This window comes from Nymphalis io, chromosome 8, assembly GCF_905147045.1.
Source record: "Nymphalis io chromosome 8, ilAglIoxx1.1, whole genome shotgun sequence".
In the NCBI taxonomy this organism is placed as follows: domain Eukaryota; kingdom Metazoa; phylum Arthropoda; class Insecta; order Lepidoptera; family Nymphalidae; genus Nymphalis; species Nymphalis io.
Window position 1 is genome coordinate 1,164,358 of NC_065895.1, and position 24,999 is coordinate 1,189,356.

The 24,999-nt window shown below is 33.9% G+C and overlaps 2 protein-coding genes across 2 annotated transcripts; both read left to right on the forward strand.

The window, feature by feature from the left end:
• The first annotated feature begins 3,422 nt into the window (after positions 1-3,422).
• On the forward strand, positions 3,423-4,319 carry LOC126770230 (uncharacterized). Its single transcript, XM_050489507.1, has one exon. It carries the CDS (start codon positions 3,473-3,475, stop codon positions 4,208-4,210), a length of 738 nt encoding a protein of 245 aa, XP_050345464.1. The 5' UTR covers positions 3,423-3,472; the 3' UTR covers positions 4,211-4,319.
• Positions 4,320-18,717: 14,398 nt separating this feature from the next.
• LOC126770377 (uncharacterized) lies at positions 18,718-19,548 on the forward strand. Its single transcript, XM_050489775.1, has one exon. The coding sequence runs from the start codon at positions 18,718-18,720 to the stop codon at positions 19,546-19,548; it is 831 nt and encodes a 276-aa protein (XP_050345732.1).
• Positions 19,549-24,999: the final 5,451 nt, after the last annotated feature.

Genomic DNA, 24,999 nt, shown 5'->3' on the forward strand with positions numbered 1-24,999 from the left:
GCTGGCAATAAAGCCTTAAGGAAACATGTAATTAGAACAGGAGAAGAAGTCTTTACTCACAAATAAACCGTTTATTGTTAAAACATTAACCTTATTAATCCTTTATTAAGCAAATATTAAAACAGATAGCACCAATATTCCGAGAGCAGTAAGTCATTACAACATATAACTTATGCTATCGCGATATTATCTCCGCACTAAGCTATAAAACTAGGACGCGATCATCAAAAACTGCCGAACAGAGAGATATAAATCAAAATGTACGAACGACGCTACTGATTATATTCGCAACGGGGCGATAATGGCGTCCACGGGCATAATGAGCGCCGAAAATTGCACTATTTTGATTTAATGACGTAAAATAACAGCAATCAATGCTGGGTGTGTATTGTGAGTTTTAGCGGAACATTCTGATGATAAACGCTGACATAATTGTAATGATTTATTAATAAAACCAAAAATATATATACAATTTGTTTTGTAAAACCATCTTTAAGGCTATTTGAGAATGGATACACTAAAAGAAAGTAAAACAAAAGCTTGGTAAAAAAAATCTACACAAAACAAACAGTATTAAAATGTTAATTACAGAATTGAGTTAGTGTACATACCTAAATAGCATTGGATAAAGTAAATTAAAAAACAATTATACTATTTGGAAAAACATTACATCAATTACATCTAAGCTCATAAGTTATATTTTAAATTATTTTAGTTATTATAAATGAAGGCCAAGAAATTATTTGTTTGATTTTTCAACTTTTAATACATGTAGAATTAATGGTTTTAATTTACACACGACCTACTTCACAATATTTAATAAAACTTTCACAAACAAAGATATCGTGAAACACGATGATATTTTTATTATCAAAATAATATATAAGGAATATGTACATTTGTAGCATTTAATTTATTATCTAATAAGTAAACTCTTAGAGAAATCCAAAACGAGGCCAACAATCCGTAACACAATAAACCAATAAAATACAAGTATAAATAAAAATAACTGCCCCGATATAAATAAGGCGAGTTCCAGTAGGCGAGTATATCACCGGCTCAGGGTGACGTGTCAGCCATGTTGAGTAATGGCGTCACACAACATAAAATATACAACAAAAACTGTTCTTCCAACAGTTTTGTCCCATATTAAGAATGAGCGTAAACAGAACTTGGATTTGGAATACAGTCAGGTTTAAGCGTGGAGTCGAGGTCTTGTATTTTTTTTTTTTTCACAAATTTTATTTTGATTTGATTAAGAAACGCTACCACTTTTACAAAATCCTTCAAAAGTATATATTTATGACCTAGTCATATACCTTTATACCTGTTCTATATACCTTTGCTGAAAGTGGGTAAGGAGTTGGATATCCTGCTGATTCTAGATCATGCTGCAGCATCAGGTCAGGCTTACCATGTTATTGTAATATAATTAACGTCAAACGATAATAAATTTTAAATGGATCAGACCAGTAGACGTTGCTCTTATGCAGTTAAACAGATTTTCTTTAGTAATTGCTAAAAACATCCCCAATCAAGTCAATTTTAAAATATAAAAAAATCATCAACTTAAAAGATACGATGCCACACAGAAATACAGATACACACAACTTATAACATCTATATTTTTGCTTAGGGGGTTAAAAATTAAAAATAACTTCAACATTTATCTTTCAAGACCGTTTCCACTTCCGTCCCTGTTCAAATCGCTTCTCCCGAATCAAGCTCAGTTCGCGGGGTAATTCGTTATTTTTATTGTTTTTTGTTATTATCATTCTGTCCCTAGGATTACTGTGTGTGATACACGGCCGGCGCTGGATGCGTTTAATTGCCACGGACGCTTTACACTCGACGATAAATAATAAGATTAAGGTACAGTAGATTTGGATGTTTATGAAAGACAATAAGTAAAACGTAGTTTATGCTCTGCAATTTTCTTTTCTGTGTGATATAATGTTTTTTTTGGGCTAATCGTTTTGTTTGTCTATGGTGTTAAGTTGAAAGTCCTAATAAGTGTACTGTTTAATAAAAATACTCTTAAGTCATATTGCTTTAAATCTAAGCGACAAGAATAGTTGTTAGTTTAAATAGCATAGACAAAGAAATATTGTTGAACTTCTTAATATATTATTACTCTTTTACTTCTACTAAATTATTTCATAAAAAAAAAACAAAAACTGTAACTAAACTACTAACTTTGTAATTTACATACAAGTTAAGCTTATATAAAGTTTGACAACAAAATCATTTAGGAGCTATGCCACAGCTATAGACTCGCTTTAAACATATAATTCGATATTCAAACAATTCAAAATCACATATATATATATAATTTATTATGATATCAACATCAACAAGAAGTACACTTATAAGCCCAATTGAGTCTTTAAACGTAAGGTTATATAAATAAAGTGTCTCCTTAATTATAGGTGTTGCAAAATATATCAACATTCCAATTTAACAACAAAAATAATAATAAAAAAATTAAAATATTTATAAAAAATAGAAGAAGATATTAAGAATTAAATTATTATAAACTTATAATAACATAATTGGGATAAAATTAATTAAATATAATTGTCTGAAAACATTTAAAAATTTTGTATTCGATTAAATTCAAACAATAGTAAATCACAAGCTCCATGTTATATAATATAACAATCAAAGCAACGTGTTTAGTTAAAATATATTTATTACAGTATTTGTTGCTCATAACTATGATATAGTAATTTAATTATAAGCTACCTTCGCTTAGCGAGCGAGGGCGGTAATATATTATTATTAACGTTTACTTTAAATAATAAACATTATAGTCACAACATTTATTATATTTTTATAAAAAGATTTATTATATAAAAAATATTATAAACATTTGTTTGACACTAATGTTACGTAATATGGTTTTTTATGGTTAGGTCGTACAACCAATCGATATAAAAGTAATAAGCTATCAAAGTATGAAAAAATATGAGCTGTTTGAGTTCGAATTTTAACACTTTTAAAACTTATTTTAGTTAGTTAAATACTCGTAGTTTAACAATTTGAAATTTCAGTTTATGTTTTTCACCATATTTGATTTTTGCTTAATCATAATTATACATCTTCATAGCATCAAAGCTTTCATGAATAAAAAAAATATTTGTTTATTTTATGTTTATCGTTTATTTGATTAACTATAAGCAGATTAACAGTTAATAATTTATTAATGACATTGTTTTTCAAACGGGTGACAATTGGTAACTGCTTAATATAATGTAATGTTGTAAGTAACAGATAAATCAATCACTATATAAACAAATCAGTTTGAACTCATTAACAAATGAAGCGAAGTAGCAGACGCTCAAATTGTCCTTCAAAAACAAATGTAACAGAGACAGAAATAGCGCCATCTCCAATTAATATAAGTATGTGACACATAACGTCAGTCCCAGTTAAATTCACGACATCGAAGGAACTGTTGCTAAACTGCATCATGAGTACTTTAATTGATAATGAGACAATATTATCGGAAAACGAACAATGGAAAAGATTAGAAGAAGAATGGGGTAAGCCGATAGATCTAGAAGTCGACGCAGAAGACGATACACCTGGAATACAATCAGCTTATAGCACATTAGATCTGAAAGGAACTACGTTTAACTCATCATTTCTATTCAAGAAAGTAAGAAGGAAAATAGGAAGACAGTTGTCGAAGAAGTCCACGTCGTCGGCATTGGAATACAATGATTTCATTAGTAATTTGAAAGACGATCCGAGCAGAGAATCGTCCAAACAATTCTACTTCATCAACGGCCAACTAATATCAGCCGCGTCCATTGAACACATATGTGATACAATCGATGACATCTTCAAATCGATCGATAAACTTTCAACAGTGACGAGTACGATGGCGAAGAAGAAATTTCCAGAAAAAGTTCAGTGTAGTATATCAGCGACTGACCTATCATTTGACACGGACACTGAAGACACAAAATACAGTGAAATCGATAAACATATCGAAGAAGCGTTCGAAGAATTCAATTCTTTATCAGACATAGACGCCATAGACCAGTCTGCCTTGGACTCGGTTACGACGCTAGTTCAGAAGTTCAGTTCTGTGTTAAAAGATCCCGTCGTACAATGCAGTCCGAGGAGACGAAGACAGTGCTGTGAGAAGTTCAAGGAATTGGCTGATTTTTGGAAAAATCGAGCCTTTGAGTGTGATAACTGATTATGAGGGTAGGTTGAGTTTAATAAAATTATTTAAATCATAAATTATTTTAGTATTAGTTTTAATTTTTCCATTTTTTATGTATATTTACGTACGATCCGTACCTGATGACAACTTAATTTGTAAACTTTTAAACATAATTTTAATGACATAAAACTGTTAACAAATAAATAGAATGTTAAGATTATAAATTATTTTATTATTTAAATGCCAAAACAACAACAACATTGTACAATTATTTTCTATCATATATTGCAAATAAAGTTCTAATTTTCGATGTCATTACATTAGTATAACATTAAAACATTTATTTATTTGTTATCTCAAAGAAGATCTTATTTATCTCGATTGACATTTTCTATTGTAATAGGTACGCAATGATAAATGGGTCATGATGGTAGATGGTCACCATTGAACAAAGACATGCCCCAACAACCTCGGAACTAAAATGTTATCTCACTCGTGCCTGTAGTTACACTGGCTCACTAACTAATCAAACCGGAAGAGAGCAATATTACGTATTGCTGTTTGGCAGAATAATATGTATTGAGTACCTAACCAGACCTAACTTTGTATCTTATAATCATATAGGGTAACAATAAGTATAATTATCAGCATACTTGTATTTCTATCAGATTCATAATTTTGCTTACAACATCATATAATAGTTTAATTAAATGAAAACAATAAATATAATATATTCTAAATTAGTACGTAAACAGCTTGAGAATAAAATATTCTGGGAACGGTTTCGTTTCGAAATATGATTAAATATGTCAATTTATGCTATATGTATATTGTATAAGAGACTATACTGTCTAATTGATAATATATTTGAAGAAAATATTAAATACATTTATTATATAACAAATAATAAAATACCATAACGTTTTATAACAAAAAAAAATGATAACACCCACTACAGATAGGCTTTGAGTTAGATTTGAAATAATTGTGTGTGGAGCATTATCTATCTTTATTTATGTAAACATGTAACATAAATACATAATACGTAATAATACTCGCATATGTGTAATGAGAAACTTTAAATATTTAAGTTTTTTTTTTATATAATCGGTTAGCTTTCACCGTCACGTTAATCATTTTTTTTAATATTTATGAAACAAAGCGTTAATGTTAATGATCATAAACTATTACTATGTTACTCAAGATTACAAATATTTTTAGATATCATTGTATATATAATCAATAAAAATACAGCAATAAAATCTTATTTATAAATAATAAATTTTTGATTATTTTTAAGAACTATTTCTAATTTCAAACTATCAACAACTCCCAATAGCAAGTATCAATAATACTTAACAACTTTGTCACAGTTGTAGAGTACAGCCAGCATAAACAAGACTAACACACCTATTACTTAATTACCTGAACAGTACAACAAATAGAAATTCATGGTTCATTAGCCAAAGCGTGGTACCGTTCGTCCACGGTGCAAGTTGGACCTTAAATCATGAGCGGTGCCTGTGGACCGCTGCTTGGAAACATACGGCGATGTTTAACACGTAGCGGTTGATTAACACGCTGATTTTTCGAGTTTTAGTATTTAAAAAAACTGTCAATTGTTATCGATTAAATAATGATTTTAAAGTTTATAATGAAAAAAGCACCATAAGATTCATTATTACGGCAATTAAGCTAAACATTCGATGATTTCCAGCACAATTTTGATACTGCACCTATAACAAAGTTAAATATTTTAACCAAGTCAAATCATAAATGTATTATGTGTAATTTATACGTGATGACTAACTTAATTTTAGCTTGTATTTTTTTCTATAGGTAATTAATAGATAAGACCAATGGATAGAGATATAGTTATTATTCTTTATGATAGTTATGAGGGGCTTCAAACCAGAACATATCAATACTAAAATAAATGTGTGATGAGGTACACGGACTTATACGGGCGGGCGGACGGGCTAGCACAATGCCTTACCACCAAGCAAAACCTTAATATATATTATATGAATACCTAGCCCATATATTTTCTAAGATAAATCTTCTAAAATATAGACACAATTATAAATGCTAGTCCTAGTGATATTTGGCAAGTAGCGTTCACGCACGCAATATGAACTCGTATATCGTCAATATCCCGCGCACTGACCGTAAGCAGAAACTTATTCCTGTTGTTCATGAGAGTTGGACAGTTTGTCAATTTATGAGGCCGGCACAATAGCGTACGAGTGAAGGCAGATTTGGTTAATTGAGTTACAGGAGTTATGAGCTAAGAACATTTTAGCTAATGAGACGATATAAATCGTCTTTAATTATTTTTTTAATTGTTTTTAATCAAATAAATTTGATTGTGACAGTACGTTTATAAATGCCTTTATCCACTTATCCAATATATGTATCGATGCTGTGTGCTCTGCAAGAAAATGGTTACATTTTTTGTCTATAGATTTGGCATTCAATGTATGTGTGATGATTTAGAATATCCTACTTGAAGAAAGAATATTTTGATTTTGTCTTTAGTCGCTTCTTTGACCTTAAGAATGCGTTTGCCAGATTGGCTTCCCGCCACCATAAGGCTTGTTGAGCCGCTGAGAGCTGGTGGTATTGACGGATGCTCTAACAAATCTCCTCCGTTCGGCATCTATGGCATTTATATTCATATTTATCGGCATCATTCGGTTATATAATTAAAAAAAAATAGCTTTATTGTCATTATTTTTTAGATAATACATTTTTAAGTCCGAAATGTATATAATCACTTTCAGATGAACTGTAATAAATGAATTATTACAAATAAAAATATATACTTCATACAGTAACAGTAACAGCCTGTTAATGTCCCACTGCTGGGCTACGGCCTCCTCTCCTTTTTGAGGAAGAAGGTTTGGCGCTTATTCCTATATACTTCATGTAAGATATATATTCAAGTATTCATGTGCTTCATTTATAAATTAAGTTATTTCACAATCCGTATAGTTTAATATAAATGAAATGCTTAGAATACAAAATTCACCGTATTGGAAATAAATTAGATATTTTGTTATATTATGTATAAGATTACATAAAGTAAATAATTGTTGGTTTCATAGCGGTATATGCTTAAATTTAATTGTATATGATGTTGACTTTTATGAAAGTTGAAGAACAGTATCGACTGAGATTCTTGCCGGTTCTCCTCGGTAGAATTCACATTCAGAACTGGTGGTAAAATAAAGTAAGAATAATTTGATTTGATTGAAAAAAACCTTACACCCTTCCAAAGTCGGACCTAGTAGCTGATAAAATAATTTGACACATTTCATATTTAATAATAAAACTGTTGAACAGACCGGTCACTTCGCAAAAGTTTCCTTAAAAAACAAAACAGTATCGCTCCATTAGTGACGTCACAGCCCACGGGCCCGCTCTCAATCAATTTGGATGAAATCACCGGAGTGAAGTGTTTTTTAATTAATTTTATGAGTGAACAGCGCTCGGATACAGGTATGAAAGAGATGAATGTTTTCTATTTTATTTTTGTATTTTTTAGAATATGGAATTTGTAATGTAAAAATTTTCGTTATTTAAAGTGTCAAATTCGTTTTTTTATTTCGTATTTATTGTTTTATATCTTACTGACTCTTATATAACGAATCCTCAGTTTTTATTAATTTATTTTAATTATAACATAAAAAATGTATTTGCATAACATAATAAATTTTATTTGAGTTAATATGAATTTGCTAAATGTGTTAAATCTTATTTTAATATTCAAACCTATGTGATGTATTAAATAAATTAATACTCATATTTAAAAAAGTAACACTGTATTTTTTTATAAATTCGTCTCCAATCCACTCTTGTCCGCACGACATTGTCGTCCACGCACTAATTCAATATGGCCGACGTAAGCCATTTGCGTTCGCGCTTGACGCATCGCCCGTGAAAAAATCAATTACGATTTTTTGATAGCGGTGACCAGCTAACTAAGTATGGAATGGAAATATTATTTTTCTAATAGGACAATACTTTTATTACCCAACATGCATAAAATTAAATCGAAAGTTACTCTTTTCCACCCATCCCTAACCAAGTCTAAGTACATTAATTTCGACTTTAAAAAACTTTACTTAGAGGGATATTTTTTAAAGCGCTTAACGCTAAAATGAGAGTTTATTACGCACTGAAAACATGCAACCATGATAAACAACTTCACCAATTCACCAAGTCATTGTGACAGATGCAAAAATGACGTCCCCTTATCTCGTCGTCGTCGTCGTAACAGTATGTGAATGTCCCACTGCTGGACTAAAGGCCTCCTCTCCATTTTTGAGGAGAAGGTTTGGAGCTTATTCCACCACGCTGCTCCAATGTGGTTTGGTGGAATACACATGTGGCAGTATTTCAGTGAAATTAGAAACATGCAGGTTTCCTCACGATATTTTCCTTCACCGTAAAGCACGAGATTATAATCACAAATTAAGCACATGAAAATTGAGTGGTGCTTGCCCGTGTTTGCACTTACGATCATCGGTTAAGATTCACGCGTTCTTACCACTGGGCCATCTCGGCTCATAATATATCCCCTTATCTATTATAACCGTAATCAAATTCACGTTTCACCATTTATTATTAATTATATTGATGGCACTAAGTATGTTAGTTTTAAATAGTCATGTAATACGTATTGATATTTAAGTCGCTAACATTTAAAGAGTTGATAAATATTATTTTATAAAAGTCTTTTCCATAATGAGTCGTCGGATGTCTTCTATTATAGACACTTTCAGTGGCGCCATTTCGCATGACACAATCTGTCATGTAATATATAATACCAAACAGGAGCCTTATGACACGTGACCAGGTAAGACAGTCTATCTATTTATATGCATATAGTTTCTGCTTATTGGGTCACGCGGAATTAGGCTTGACGATGGCAAGAGACCTGGTGGACTGATACTGGTTTCCACGGAACGAGGAAACGCTGGGGTGTGGGACGCTACGTGTGTTGACACTCTGACCCCATCTTATATCAGGGATAAGGGAAATGCTGCTATGACAATAGCCTTAGAGTCAGGATCGAACCTGTGACTTTTACATCGCTAGGCAGCCCGTAAACCTTTATGCTAATGTCACTTCACTCACTGACTGACTCATCACGATATCTCCGAACCCATGTGTCCGTTTGACTTCAATTATAGCATAGTTACTCCTTTAATTACGTACACGCTCACTAAAAACGGAATTTTACGCAAATCCTATCGAATATATATTTTTATTATCTGTCAATTATCTGTAAACTAAATTAAAAAATTAAATGATGCGCAGCTAATATCTGGTGATACTGAAAGTAAGTTCGATATTTAAACGTTTTTAAAATATTTATTTACTGTTCGGGAGCTGAGATGGCCCCGTGGCTAGAACAAGTGAATCTCAACTGAGGATTGCGGGTTCAAGCCCGGGCACGTGTCACTGTAAATGTCGCTTTCACATTTATAATATTAGTAAGCATTTATTTTAAATATATTTTTTATCTCACCACTCGCTTTAATAATAATTTACTTAATTAATTTAGCCAAAATATTATTCCAATATTTCGTATATTATTATATTGTATAATATAACGGGTATTATTTATATTATCAATATACATATTTACGTTCATTAATTTTATAATTAATAAATGATGAGGGGCGTGAGGAGCAACATACTTTCACTATAGTAATTAAAACAGTTTGGATACATAACATGACAGCGCTTAGTAAATCACGGATCCATTAGACGCAGGTGCGCTTAATGCGCATGCGCAACTCATATGCAATTTACAACGAAACACTATAATAACCGAGCATGAAATTATAACGGTACTGCTTAAAATTGGGTCATTATTTTCGTTTGCAACATCTCAGTGATGTTGCTATTTAATTGGGAACTGAGTTTATTATATTATTAATAACTCTTACGAGAATTACTATAACTAGGTTATTTCTTGGTGGTAGGGCTTTGTGCAAGCCCGTCTGGTTAGATACCATCCACTCATTAAATATTCTACCGTCAATTTGTATTGTTGAGATCCGGTTTGAAAGCTGGGTCAGCTAGTGTAACTGCAGGCACGAAGGACATAACATCTTAGTTACCAACGTTTGTGGCGCATTCAAGATGTAAGGAATGGTTGATATTTCTTACATCGCCAATGTCTATAGGCGGTAGTGACCACTGACCATCAGGTGGCCAATTTGCCCGGCCGCCTATCTATGTATAAAAGATTAGTTAAGATGTGAAAGCTTAACAACAAGCAAAAAAATAAAATTACTTTCGCATTTATAACATTATTAAGGATTACGATTGTAAATGTAATCACATCAGTATGCCGAGTTAATTTGGAGGATGATGATGATAATCTGCCACATCCACCAACCCGCATTAGATAAGCTTGGTGGAGTAACCTCCGTACCCCCTTAAAGTAGAGGAATCCTTAGCCCAGAATCTCCCACATAGCTAGAGGTTATCACTTTACTTTTTATTAATCTTTCGAGTATATTGTCACACTCACAATGTAACATAAGACCACAAAAGTAAATAAAAAAAGGTAAACGAGGATGTAACAAATACTTCCCATTAACAGTGAAGTTCGAACAAGCAGCGATCAAGCACTCAATCGGTAGATGTCGGCCGGTGTCGACGCACGCCCACAAATTAATTCAGTTAACATCGCTTACCGGGCATCACCTGGACTATGGACAGAGGTTTAAAAATACTGGAATACACCGGAAAATACCGGTTTATATATTACTTACATAAAAATATAACGGCCGTACTTATAAACGTTGTTTCGCGGTTGATTAGCTAAACATTGTTTTGTCTTCTTATTTCGAATGTCAAAACAATAATGATAGAAAGAGCGAAATCAGTGTTTATCAAAACAAAGGATAAGTAAGGCCGTATAAAATTTTTTTGGAATGTCGATTAATATGAAACTTATAAAAATAACAATATATTAAATGATTATATTTGTTCGAATTACTCAATTTTTTGTAGATATTAGGTAATGGCATTAAGAAAGTAAACCACTAAATATAACATAAATTTTAGTAATAATATAAAACAAATAACTATATTAATTTAATTAAAAGTAAGCCGTATTACAAAGTTAGAAGATTCAAAATTGTCTTGTAATTATTTGATTTAAATATTTTTTTTTTAAATATAGTTAATTTGATTAATATCTTTTATTATATTTGAAAGTAACCACGAGGATGATTACATATCAAAAACCGAGGTAATGTTTAGCTGTAGCAAGAATGGCTATTTAATTTTTTAGGCCTATTCCAGTAAATATATAAAAGAACCTATCAATTTATGCTGACAGTAAAGCGATGTGAACACAGCCGCGAATTAGACAAGACTGCTAAGAGATATGGACCACATGCGTCACTTTGGGCCAAATGTTTGTATATTGGGGACAAGATGACCAATATTGTCATAATATAGATATGATGGTTCGCAACGATCTCTTGTAACAATAGCATCGACAAAATATCAATTCCACAACTTTTCAGATTAAATATAACTTAAAATTCACATTTTATCTGTATTTTATTATTGTCTTAAACTTTATTTGTAGGAACGAAGTTAAAGTTCTCATACGGTATTCAGTGACTTCCTGATCCCAATCGGTGACTTTTGATCCGGATAATTATTTTCAACAATATTCGGATGTGGGAAGGTACGATGATAACCATTTATCATTGAAGAACAGATGATTCTTTAAAAATAAAAAGAGATCTAATTACAAAACGAATACAATAAAATAATTAACAAAATAAAAATAAATGTGTCACAGAGAGTTCAAGGAATAAAAAAATTAAAATACGATTATGAACAAGGTTTATATACATTCTTTATCTTCTATTTACTTATGATACACAAACACAGACACATGCAAATGACACTCACACACTAATAATAATATTTAATTATGCCTTTTATTATATATTTTTCCTGTATTCTAATATCTAGAATTATAAAGAAACTTAATTTTTCAAATTTTAATAAGTCATTAATATGTCTTCAATTTTGAATGGTAATTATACAAAATTATAGCAAATTTTTCAAAAGTTAAAGTTAATTTATTTCTGAACATACTTTTATTAAATTTTAACGTTACTGGTGCCAGGCGAGTTGGGTTTTTTTTCGTTCATTCTTATGTCATCATCTAAGTAAGATTAGATCTAGCTTCTATCACGGTCCATTATATTTGGATTTCGAATCATGCATAACTAAATTCATTTAAAAATTTTGTAGCTTTTTTTTATAAAATAGGCAAAGGACGGGCAAAAGGGAACCTGGAACCATACCATATGTATGTAATAAGTAAGTAAAAATTTTAACATAAATTATTTAACAATTGCTAATTATTATAACGATTTTCTTGTCAAATTTATTAATCACGTATAACTATGAATTATTGTTTTCAGATATCATTAAACAGGCAGTGCATTTATCTTATAGTCCATAAAATATATAACAACAAAGACCACTATTATATGAATACAATACATAAATGCAGTAGATACTAAATAACACACGTTTTAATTTATTATTAAACTTGTGCAAGATGCACTTGCCGGGACCAAGTTTCGATACAACGGGACTATAAATTGATAAGGCGGACTGGCGGACACGTGATATATTGGAATTAGATGTTAATGGCGGCGTTTGGGGTTGAGAGTATAATATATACAATATCGTGTTTAATATTTGATATTAATTATAATTGATTTTGTTTATAATATTTATATTTTTCAACTTTACAGAAATGTGAGCCCTAGCACAGCTGTGGGCCATTACATGCTGTTTTATAATGAGAGATTGAATTTCATTCGGATGTAAAAGTCTAAGTATCGTATCCGTTAAGTTTCTTTCCCCAGTTCTTTTCAGGTCTGATGTGTTTCCCTTCGAACCGTATTTGACAATTACTATAAAGGATAATTCGTATATGTTCAATACAGTTTCTAATTTGCTTTCATTGTTTTGTGTATATCCTTCATTTATATATCTCATAACAAGCATAAAACTAAAGACTTTGTTTCAACGCGCAAATTTCATGACCTACCAGAAAAATAGTTAGTTTATCGCGCGCGAAACCACGCATGCTGCTTTATATTAGTTAGTTATGCTAGTTTATATTATAAAGCTGGTAAGAATGAAAGTTTGAATGTGCTAATCTCAGAAACTATTCATATAATGAGAAGGGTGTATAATTTAACTTCTAATTAAAATATAATTAACAAACGGCCCTTTACTACACGAGTATGTCACACAACCGTACCTCAAACACGGCACACAAGTAACTTTTCACAAAAAAAAGTTGGAAATTATAATTTTCTTATAAAGTAAAACATTTCTCTAAATTAATATTAGATTAATATAGACATATTTTTTCATTGTATATTCTTTAAAATATGAAACTTAATTATTAAGTTCAAGTTATTATGATATTAATTATCGTAATTGTTATATATTATGTACATATACTGATTGATAAATGAACGAACTTACTTATAAACGTTGCTTAGCGGCTATTTAGTTAAACATATTTATCTCTTTCTGTCATTATTGATTTGACATTCGAAAGAAAAAGACACGACATTGTTCAACTAAGTAATATGTGTGTGTGTGTGTATGTGTTACGAGAGTGAATGAGTGTAATTAATATATGTATTAATAATATATAATTATTGTAATTTTAAATATTTAAAAACTATCCGAACCGGTTTCTTGAACTGAAAATCTACACATATTGTTAACGTGAATATTGTTTAAAACTTGGTATTATTTTATATTTAATGTTATTATATTATGTAACGAGCTTCATGTGGCTCAACGCATCCCTTATCGCCTCGCGGTATCTACTACCATCATCGCAAACGCACGATGCACCTGGGATTGTATTAGCGCTGACATGTTTATGAGCTCGTTCGCTATAATTACGTGAACACTTTCCACCGTAATGAGTGCTATGAAAACGTTACTGTAACATATTATAACATGTGCTATAAATACATAACGGATATAACGTTGTTATTTATCTTTAATAAATGTAGATGTTTGTATTTTTTAACTCACAATGTCGTTATACAGATTTAAGGCTTTTCTTAATGTATTAAGAGAAGAACCGACAAGAAGCTAAAATTTTTCAACAATTTAATTATATAATAGTGTGATAATTAAAAACAATTTAATTGAATGACTTTCCCAGTATAGAAATCAACGTTTTCTTTAGATATATAGATAAGACTTACACCCTAAAACGATCAAATAAAATATATAATACAATGATATATCTTTAGCTATATAGTTTTATAATATATAAGCACATGCCAATATAATGCTTTATAAATAAATATAAAAAAGTAACAGCCTGTTAATGTCCCACTGCTGGGCTAAGACCCCCATTTCGAGGAGAAGGTGGAGCTTATTCCACCACGCTGCTCCAATGCGTGTTGGTAGAATACACATGTGGCATAATTTCAATGAAATTAGACACATGCAGGTTTCCTCACGATGTTTTCCTTCACCGTCGAGCACGAGATGAATTATAAATACAAATTAAGCACATGAAAACAGTGGTGCTCGTTCGGATTTGAACCCACGATCATCGGTTAAGACTCACGCGTTCTAACCATCTCGGTTTATAATTATAATATATGTGAATTACAAACAAATTGTACAATTAAGATAATGATAGAAAAATATATTTAAGTTCTTTTAAATTATTTTGTTTTACGGAACGATTATGAAAAAAAATATTCATATTTTACGTTTATCGAGAGTAACACTAATCCTAAATAAATAATAGAAATAAATAAATACAATTAGCTAGTCACCTTAAGTAAATTTGATTGTGAGTGGCCTCAAATTAATCTAACGCCTAACACACTAACAACAGAGTAGGATGACCATTCTTCATTAGTACAAAGGAACTCGCCTTTTGTCTCGCGACCATTCATTTGTGATTGTTCACTACACTCGCCGAGACCCGGCCCGGCCGGCCTATTCTGGAACTCGTGACTAAACAACTCGATAACAAAACTTACTTTTAACTCTAATAATCCAATAATTTTTTAACGTTAATGTCTTGGCTAAATTAAAAGGCAGCGTTTTTTAGCAAATTGCATCATTTATATAATGTTAACTTAGTTTTCATTGCTTTCAGTGTAGTTGTTACTGATAGACCTTAATAAATAAATATATTTAAATGTAAAGTAATAGTAAAACAACTATTTTTTACCAAGCAACTAAACAGTATTGTGCATATATCCGTGTTGCCTTATCAGTGTTGTGCATATCATATAATTGGTATGTATACATATATATCAACGTTTGACGAGCCGGTTGGCGTGGTTGGTAGAACACTTGCCTTTCACGCCGAAGGCTGTGGGTTCGATTCCCACCCAGGACCGACATTTGTGTGCATGAACATGTCTGTTTGTCCTGAGTCTGGGTGTAATTATCTATATAAGTATTTACAAAATAAAAGTAGTATATGTAGTATATCAGTTGTCTGGTTTCCATAGCACAAGCTTTGTACAACCTTAATTTAGGATCAGATGGCCGTGTGTGAAAAATGTCCCGGGATATTATTATTATTATTAAATAGATCTACAACATTTGATTTGATGATTAATAATAATTTGATTTGATTTCCTTTGATATATCATAAAAGCATTAATACTATATGTTTTTAGATGTACATAAAAATTGTAACGAGTTATCACCATATTGATACGTGATGCTATAAATGTTAAGGTGTTATGTTTGTATATGTACGGTTAGGAACGCAAATACGTTTGAGTACATATACAAACATAAGTCATACGAAGTAGTTTTAAAATATATTTATATTATTTAATATTTACTACCTATTAAAACTGTGAGGGAGATAGTGAAATGATAAGAAGAGAGATGAGGAAATAACTAACAATATGTTAGTATCAGATTTATTGTACGATTACAACATAAAAATTCAACTCGTTTTTAACCTCATAAGGTTTTTATCGCCTGAAACTATTTTAGAGTGACGTCATAGTAAACAAATTTTTAACCTTTATTGATCGTGGAAGGATTTCCTCGATAATTAAATTTGAATGATGGTTTGATGTTAAATCCACGTCAATTAATTTATCAAAACATAACTTGCTTGCATCCGATACGTGCCTTCATAGTAAAGTTATTGATAAATAAATCTATAAAATGCGAGAGGCGATGTTAGATTCATACACTCTATATGAATCTAAAAACCAATGTTAGTTAAATAATAAAAGATTTTTAAATGCTGATAAAGGAAAAATCACTTGTTTTTTTTATTAAACAAATGTATATAAATCAATCAAATCAAATCAAAATATACTTTATTCGAATACGTTCCTACAATCACTTTTAACTCATCATTTTATATTATAAATTTAATTTTAAGTACTTTTAAGAACAACTAACAAGAAACTAAAAAGTAGTCACTTCATTACACGCTATTGTAATTACAGGCACAAGGGACATAAAATCTTAGTTCCCAAGGTTGGTGGAGCATTGGCTATAAGCGATGGTTGACATTTCTTACAATTCCAATGTCTAAGGGCGTTTGGTGACCACTTACCATCAGGTGGCCCATATGCTCGACCACCTTCCTATTCTATAAAAAAAAAAAATTACAATCAAAACTTGTATAATATTTATTATAATCGAAAATATATAAAACACATATTTATGATCTATATACTATGTCGGTGTAAACTTAACCAAAGTGGCGGGTAACCCGGACAAGCACTGAATTTTCATTTACTCAATTCATCATGGCAAATCATTTTCGGCGTTGAAGGAAATCATTATATGAGTCAAATAAAAGTCTGCAACATGTGTATCCAAACCGTATTCGAGCAAGTGGAATAAGCTTCACACTTGAAAAGGAGAGAGGCCTTAGTCCAACTGTGGGAAATTTACAGGCTGTCTTATAACTTTGTACGTAATTTTTATTAATAAATAATACCTTGTCTATTTTAATAAGTTCTTAATAATTATAACGTAACGAATGTAAACTGTAATATTTATTAACTATTATATATAAAGATAATATTTACTTTATTATATAAAAGTATGTGAAACATTTATACGCAATTTAAAATTATAATAGTTATTTAATTTTTACTAAAAACACGCTGTTATATAACGAGTTTTTAATAAAATTATACGTTTATTAATATATCAGAGCGTATTGTATATTTAAAAAACAATATCAAATTGAAAACGCAATGCTTACAAAATGACCCCGTCAGAATAATCCCGCTGTCGGACTGGCTTGATCCCTGTCAACAAATCCACAATACAGCCTGACTCGGTGTCGCCCCAGCACAACAATGAAATGATTAATGTCTGCTATCGGCCCGAGATTCGATTCGTAAGTGTGGCCTGCATTATTAATACAGACGTTAATGGTCTGAGTATAATGGGTCGGACATAGTTTAGTGCTTGTCTATATTTAAATTGATTTTCTTAATATGCATAAAGGAACGATTTACTTTTTAATTACGAAAAAAAAAAATATTAATCATTCGTAATCATGAAATAATTAATTTCAAAATAGTTTTTATTGAAAATGGAATATTACATCCGGTAATTATTATTTTGTTTTTAATTTACTTTTATAGCTTGGAAATATTTTTTAAATATCGAATTTCTATTTACCACTTATATAATATTTTTGTTTACTAAATGAATGTTCATGTAAATATTACAAATAAATTAAAATTTAATATACGTAATTTCGAATCCATCTTACAAAATATAATATACATACATACGTATATACGTATATACGTATGTATGGAAAACGGGATGTTTTTCCATTGTTTTTGTAAACATAATATCAAGGATCAAACATAAGCGGCCATATATAATTAAAATAAAAAAAGCATTAAAAAGAGTTTGTTTTGTTTTATATGTTTTTTAATATTTTTATTAAATAGAATACTATTTTACCTAAGATTAAGATAACCTTTGAAGGTAAATGTGATGCATTTCTGTTGTAGCATGGTTATATATTTTCATAAATATAAAAATAAATAAATATAAAACACGCAAACATAATTGTTAGTAGTGAATAAATAGATCGGCCGCTGCCCGGTCCCATTGTCTCGAACGACTACGTCACAGAGGGGCGGCGCTTGCGCCGCGCGGATGGACGATGCACCGGCCGATCGAGTCAGTCAGCTGTACGCTTACCCGCGATTAACTCGATTCAAAATTCTAAGAAATTGTATCCGCCGCGTCCTATTCTTATAATTCATAATTTGTAACTGTCTCTGTGTAATTCTGTGCCTCTTCTAAACTTATTCTTCTTCTTCTGACTTTTAGTGTGTGTGTGCTTGTGGCTTCCAATAAACTGTTCTTTCTATCTATAAACTCTTTCTCTTCAACTTTTACTCGCTCAACACTCCTTCTTAATCGTACTACCACTACAACTGGTGACCCCGAAGAACACAAGCAAGATGAGCGAGTCTAAAGCACGCATCGAAATGGCACCGAACGTTCCGGAACATGCGGGTGAGACCACGTATGAATCATTTCGGGTTGGTGTAAGAATCCCACCATTTTACGCCGAGAAACCAGCTCTTTGGTTCTCCCAGATGGAAGCACAGTTTGCTCTGTCAAATATAAAAACTGACGAGACCAAGTTTTATTATGTAACGGGGAATTTGGACCCTCAATATGCTTGCGAGGTGGAGGACATAATCACCTACCCCCCAACTACTAATAAATATGAAAGGCTAAAAAGCGAGTTGATAAAAAGATTATCTGCTTCCAAGGAGAAGAAATTAAAGCAGCTCCTCATGCACGAGGAATTAGGAGACAGAAAACCTTCACAGTTCTACAGGCATCTTACGAACTTAGCTGGACCTGGAGTACCAGAAGACTTCCTGCGCACTATATGGGCAAGTCGACTCCCTCATAATATGCAAGCAATTATTGCTTCGCAATCGAAAAGCACGATGGACGATCTGGCGGAATTAGCTGACCGAATTAGCGACGTGGTCGGACCTCAAATGGCGTCAACATCAGCCGTCACGAGTAATAGCAGTGAAAATACCGAAATTGCAGCCCTGGCTAAACAAGTCGCTAGTTTAACCGAAAAAATAGAAAGGATGTCGAGAGAGCGCGGACGGTCTAGATACCGGAACCGCAGTCGTCATCGCTCGAGTTCTACGCGATCAAAATCTTCATCACACTGCTGGTACCATCAACATTTCGGCGAACGTGCTAAAAAGTGTATACCGCCATGTGACTACCGAGCGTCGGGAAACGCAAAGGGCGATCAGTAATGGCGGCCAGTGATTGCCCGAGTACCGGCCGCTTATTCGTGACCGATCGCAGAACCAAAAACCAATTTTTAGTGGACACCGGCAGCGATCTATGCGTTTTCCCCCGATCAGCCTTATCAGGACGACGTGAGAAAACGAAGTTCGAGTTAAGTGCGGCAAACGGTACACAAATTTATACTTACGGTTTTATTAATTTAAATTTAAACTTAGGGTTACGCCGTGACTTTACTTGGAGATTTATTATTGCGGACGTTACGAAGGCGATAATAGGCGTGGATTTTTTGTCTTATTACAATTTAATTGTTGATTGCAGAAACCAGCGTCTTATCGACAACACAACTACGCTTACGTCCCCGGCTTCGTCTGCCCATTCAGCAGACGTAATATCATCGGTAAAGGTAATCTCTGGTAATTCTGCATACCACGACATACTACGACAGTACCCCGATATTACTCGCCCACCTGGCATACACCGTACACACTCACACAATACGATGCACTTCATTAAAACAACACCTGGACCACCAGTATTTTGTACACCTCGCCGGCTAGCATCAGACAAGCTTAAAATTGCGAAGGCTGAATTTGAAACCATGCTGCAAAGTGGTATCTGTCGTCCTTCCGAATCACCATGGGCATCGCCTTTACACCTAGCGCCAAAGAAAAATGACGGCTGGCGACCTTGTGGCGACTATAGGATGCTCAACGCTCGCACGATTCCAGACAGGTATCCCATCCGTCACATACAGGACTTCACTCACAGCCTCTCCGGCTGTACTGTATTCTCCACAATAGATCTGGAAAAGGCGTACAACCAAATCAGGGTGAATCCAGAGGATATTCCGAAGACCGCTATTACAACGCCGTTCGGACTATATGAATTTCCATACATGACGTTTGGACTTCGTAACGCCGGACAGACGTTTCAGCGTTTCGTCGACGAAATGCTCAGAGGTCTTGACTTCACATATGCTTTCCTGGACGATTTCCTCGTATTTTCAAAAGACCAACAGACCCACGAGATGCACCTCCACCAGCTCTTCACCAGACTCCGAGAATACGGTATGGTTATAAACAGCTCTAAGTGTATCTTCGGTGTATCCGAGGTCACGTTCTTAGGTCATCGCATCACAGCTCAGGGAACAACACCACTGCCGTCTAAGGTAGATGCCATTAAGGAATTTCCCATTCCAACGACGGTAAGACAATTACGTCGTTTCTTAGGCATGGTGAATTTTTACCGTAGGTTTATTCCCGGCGCAGCGACTTACCAGGCACCTTTAAACGAACTACTATCTGGTTCTGTCAAGGGTTCCAGTCCAGTCAACTTGACAGCACGGGAAGTGGAGGCTTTTGAAAGCTGCAAAAACAGCCTTTGTCAAGCCGCCATGTTAGCACATCCAGACTGCGACGCAAAGCTGGCCCTGGTCACTGATGCATCGGATAGAGCTGTTGGCGCGGTCGTTCAGCAGCTGAAGGAGGGGGCATGGCAGCCTCTTGCATTCTTCTCTCGAAAGTTAAGCCCAGCTCAGATCAAGTATTCGCCTTACGATCGTGAACTGCTTGCCATCTACGAGAGCATCAAATATTTCAGGCACATGTTAGAAGCTCGCGACTTCGTAGTCTACACAGACCACAAACCTCTCACCTTCGCTTTTCATAATCGTAAGAACAATTGTTCTCCTAGGCAGTTTCGCCACCTCGATCTGATAGCTCAATTTACCACCGATATCAGACATATATCTGGTAAAAACAACGTGGTGGCAGATACTTTGTCGCGTATTGAGGAAATCACCCAACCTGTTGACCCTGAGAGAATAGCTTTAGCTCAAAGTTCTGATACTGAGTTATCAGAACTGTTAAAAGGCAACACATCTCTGCAACTCCAGCAAATAAAAATTCCTGGATCTCGGGATAAGCTGTACTGCGATGTCAGTAGCACCACCCCAAGACCTTTCGTTCCCAGAGACTTACGCAGGCAGGTATACGAAAGTCTACACTGCTTGAGTCATCCTGGTGCCAATGCTACTGCCAAATTGGTCTCAGAACGCTACGTGTGGCCTGGAGTAAGGAAAGACTGCCGGAGCTGGGTACGCAATTGCCTCGCTTGCCAACGCAGTAAGGTGACCAGGCATGTCTTTGCTCCAGTGGGAAATTTTAAACTGCCACAATTGAGATTCGCGTTTGTCCACATCGATTTGATAGGACCCTTGCCGTTATGTCACGGGTACCGATACTGCCTTACGGCCGTAGACCGCTTTACGCGATGGCCTGAGGCAATCCCTCTAATGGAAATAACCGCAGAAACTGTGGCAAAGGCCTTATTAAGCGGATGGATATCTCGATTTGGCTGTCCCACAGATATAGTTACCGATAGGGGCAGACAATTCGAATCAGCCCTATTTAAAAATTTGTCTATCTGTGCTGGTTTTCAGCATCGGAGAACCACGGCTTATCACCCAGCGTGCAACGGACTCGTGGAGAGGTTTCACCGGCAGCTCAAGGCTGCAATAACCTGCCACGGTAATGGACCTTGGGTTGAGTCCCTTCCTCTTGTCTTACTGGGAATTCGCAGCGCATACAAGGAAGACATACAAGCCTCACCGGCTGAACTTGTTTACGGCCAACCTCTGCGACTACCTGGCGACTTTCTCGATCCTCGTAGCGAAGAAACGGCAGACATGACGGACTACCTGTCTTGGTTGCGTAGTTTTGTGCGGAACTTGCATCCATCGCCAAGCTCACACCACAGTGGTAAGGTCAAAAGTTTCATTTATAAGGACTTACCCACATCATCTCACGTTTTTCTCAGAGACGACACCACTAAACGATCCCTAACACCAGCATACTCCGGACCTCACTTAGTTATTTCACGTAGCGACAAGGTGTACAAAATCATGGTAAATGGTAAGCAGGTTACAGTATCGATAGATCGCTTAAAACCGGCCTACATACTTAGTGATCCAACAAACACACCACCATCCTACACTCTCACACACCATCACAATACACCACCATCCAACGTTCACACTCATCATCACAACACACGAGAGAAACATCAGAGGTTATCTTTTTCCGGTGATAATATTAAGAAAACACACTCGGGCCGCATTGTAAAATTTCCCGACTATTATCGCCCGTAACCCGGTCTCTGAAGGGGGGTGATGTAGCATGGTTATATATTTTCATAAATATAAAAATAAATAAATATAAAACACGCAAACATAATTGTTAGTAGTGAATAAATAGATCGGCCGCTGCCCGGTCCCATTGTCTCGAACGACTACGTCACAGAGGGGCGGCGCTTGCGCCGCGCGGATGGACGATGCACCGGCCGATCGAGTCAGTCAGCTGTACGCTTACCCGCGATTAACTCGATTCAAAATTCTAAGAAATTGTATCCGCCGCGTCCTATTCTTATAATTCATAATTTGTAACTGTCTCTGTGTAATTCTGTGCCTCTTCTAAACTTATTCTTCTTCTTCTGACTTTTAGTGTGTGTGTGCTTGTGGCTTCCAATAAACTGTTCTTTCTATCTATAAACTCTTTTCTTCAACTTTTACTCGCTCAACACTCCTTCTTAATCGTACTACCACTACACTGTAATCGGTCAAAAAAGGTAAAATAAAAAAAACGACTCGCATATTTTTTGTCCAGCCTCCGTAATCCGACGTCAGCTGCCGCTCTGGGCTGACGTTTGTGTCATGGATTATACTTCTGATAAGCACTGACGTGGCAAAACGTTGCAAATGTACCTTAAAAATAGCCTTTTTTACTCTCAACGGTGTGGAGTAAGATCGCTTTGAATTCTAGTATTTGTTCAAAATTCCTTGTCATTCTAGATTAGTTTAAAGAATAATATTACACGCGTGTGCATTTTATTTTAATTACTTAATAATAAACATGAAAAACTATAATTAAAACAATGGAGAAAACCAAAGGAAATATCTTCAATTAGATTCGCTAAACGCCAACCTATTCTAGGCAAGTGACAGAACAAACTTCCCGCACCGGCACTGGCTCAAACCGCCTTAAACTGGTTTACGCCTGGTGTGAACCGGTTCAAGCTAGCTTAGCTGAATTTACATAAACTTCTAGTCTTAGGTTTGCCGTAATAGTGCACTGTTTATTTAGTTGTTCTTTAAGTGTTTAGAATAATTCCTATATATCTATATATATTTAATTTCCATATTATGATTTCCTGTTAGATGTGAATAATTAAAGAGTTGAATTTTCTTATTGTCATCTAAACGGAAGTCAATTTTGAAATCAATTTTATAGTTAAATGATGAATGGATTAAAATTCGTTTAATTTTTTAACACAAAATGAAATAGATATAGCAATTGGACAAGTGATTTCCTAACCCTCGCTTTTATACCAATGCACATGTGCAGTGGTCCAAAACAAACTAACACCTATCACGCTGCATTAAACCTGGTGGAATCTTTACGGGTACATTTGGGACATTTGCGATTCTATGGAGCCACAGTGACATTTCGCTAAAAGGGTACGGTAATTGTCAGGCTCTTTTATTTTTACCCGGCTTAGTCTACGCCTCGTTGATTCTAGAACCATATCGTGGATAAATTACCTCGTAATGATTTGTAATGGTTCTAGTAAAATGTCGGCTGTGCGATTTATATGTAACCAACTCAGATATATTAATTTAATATTTTTATTCGTTTTCAATAAAACATTACATATCATATTTTTTAGCATATAATTAAAACTATTTTGTTGTAATTATATACTTAAATCATAAATCCTTTATTACACACTACTCATAAAATGATAACAGATTTATTTATAAGTGGTGAAACGCGTGAACCGCAAACCAAACACGGCAGCACAAAGTTTGCGAACTGGATTGCACCGGATTACGCCAGTCTCCGGCGACGCATGCCGGTTAGAACCGGTGGGTACTGTTTAGAGGCAGTTAGTCAGGTGAGATCGTCGCGAGGTTTACAATTGGTATTATCGCTGTGCAATTGCGGTGGGCGGGAGTATGAATGCTAGTTAGTAGTTAGATGCTAATCTGCGGCTTTTGTTAGTCGCGTATTTTATATGAATTGTATATTTCTCATTGTTTTAAAATTAAGCGGTTTAGTTAAATCAATTAACTTTTTCTGATATATATAGAGAATGCTTATTATCATTCTTATATAATATCTATATTAACCTAATTTTGTGTAACAATGGTTACGATAAGTGAAACTGAACATTCATATGAGATTAATCATTAGTAATCCATATTACCTACATTTGCATTGGAGCGATTCAAATCATCAATTTACCTAACAGGATACAGGCAATCCAGCTGAAGCGTATGCCCTTAAATCAATGGGTCTTTGTTCAGGTATCCTGAGTGCCATCGAGACCTGTTTGATTTAATATAATGGCCATATGTGCACATTAGACGATCAATTGGTCATCAATTGTTGGGTTAATTT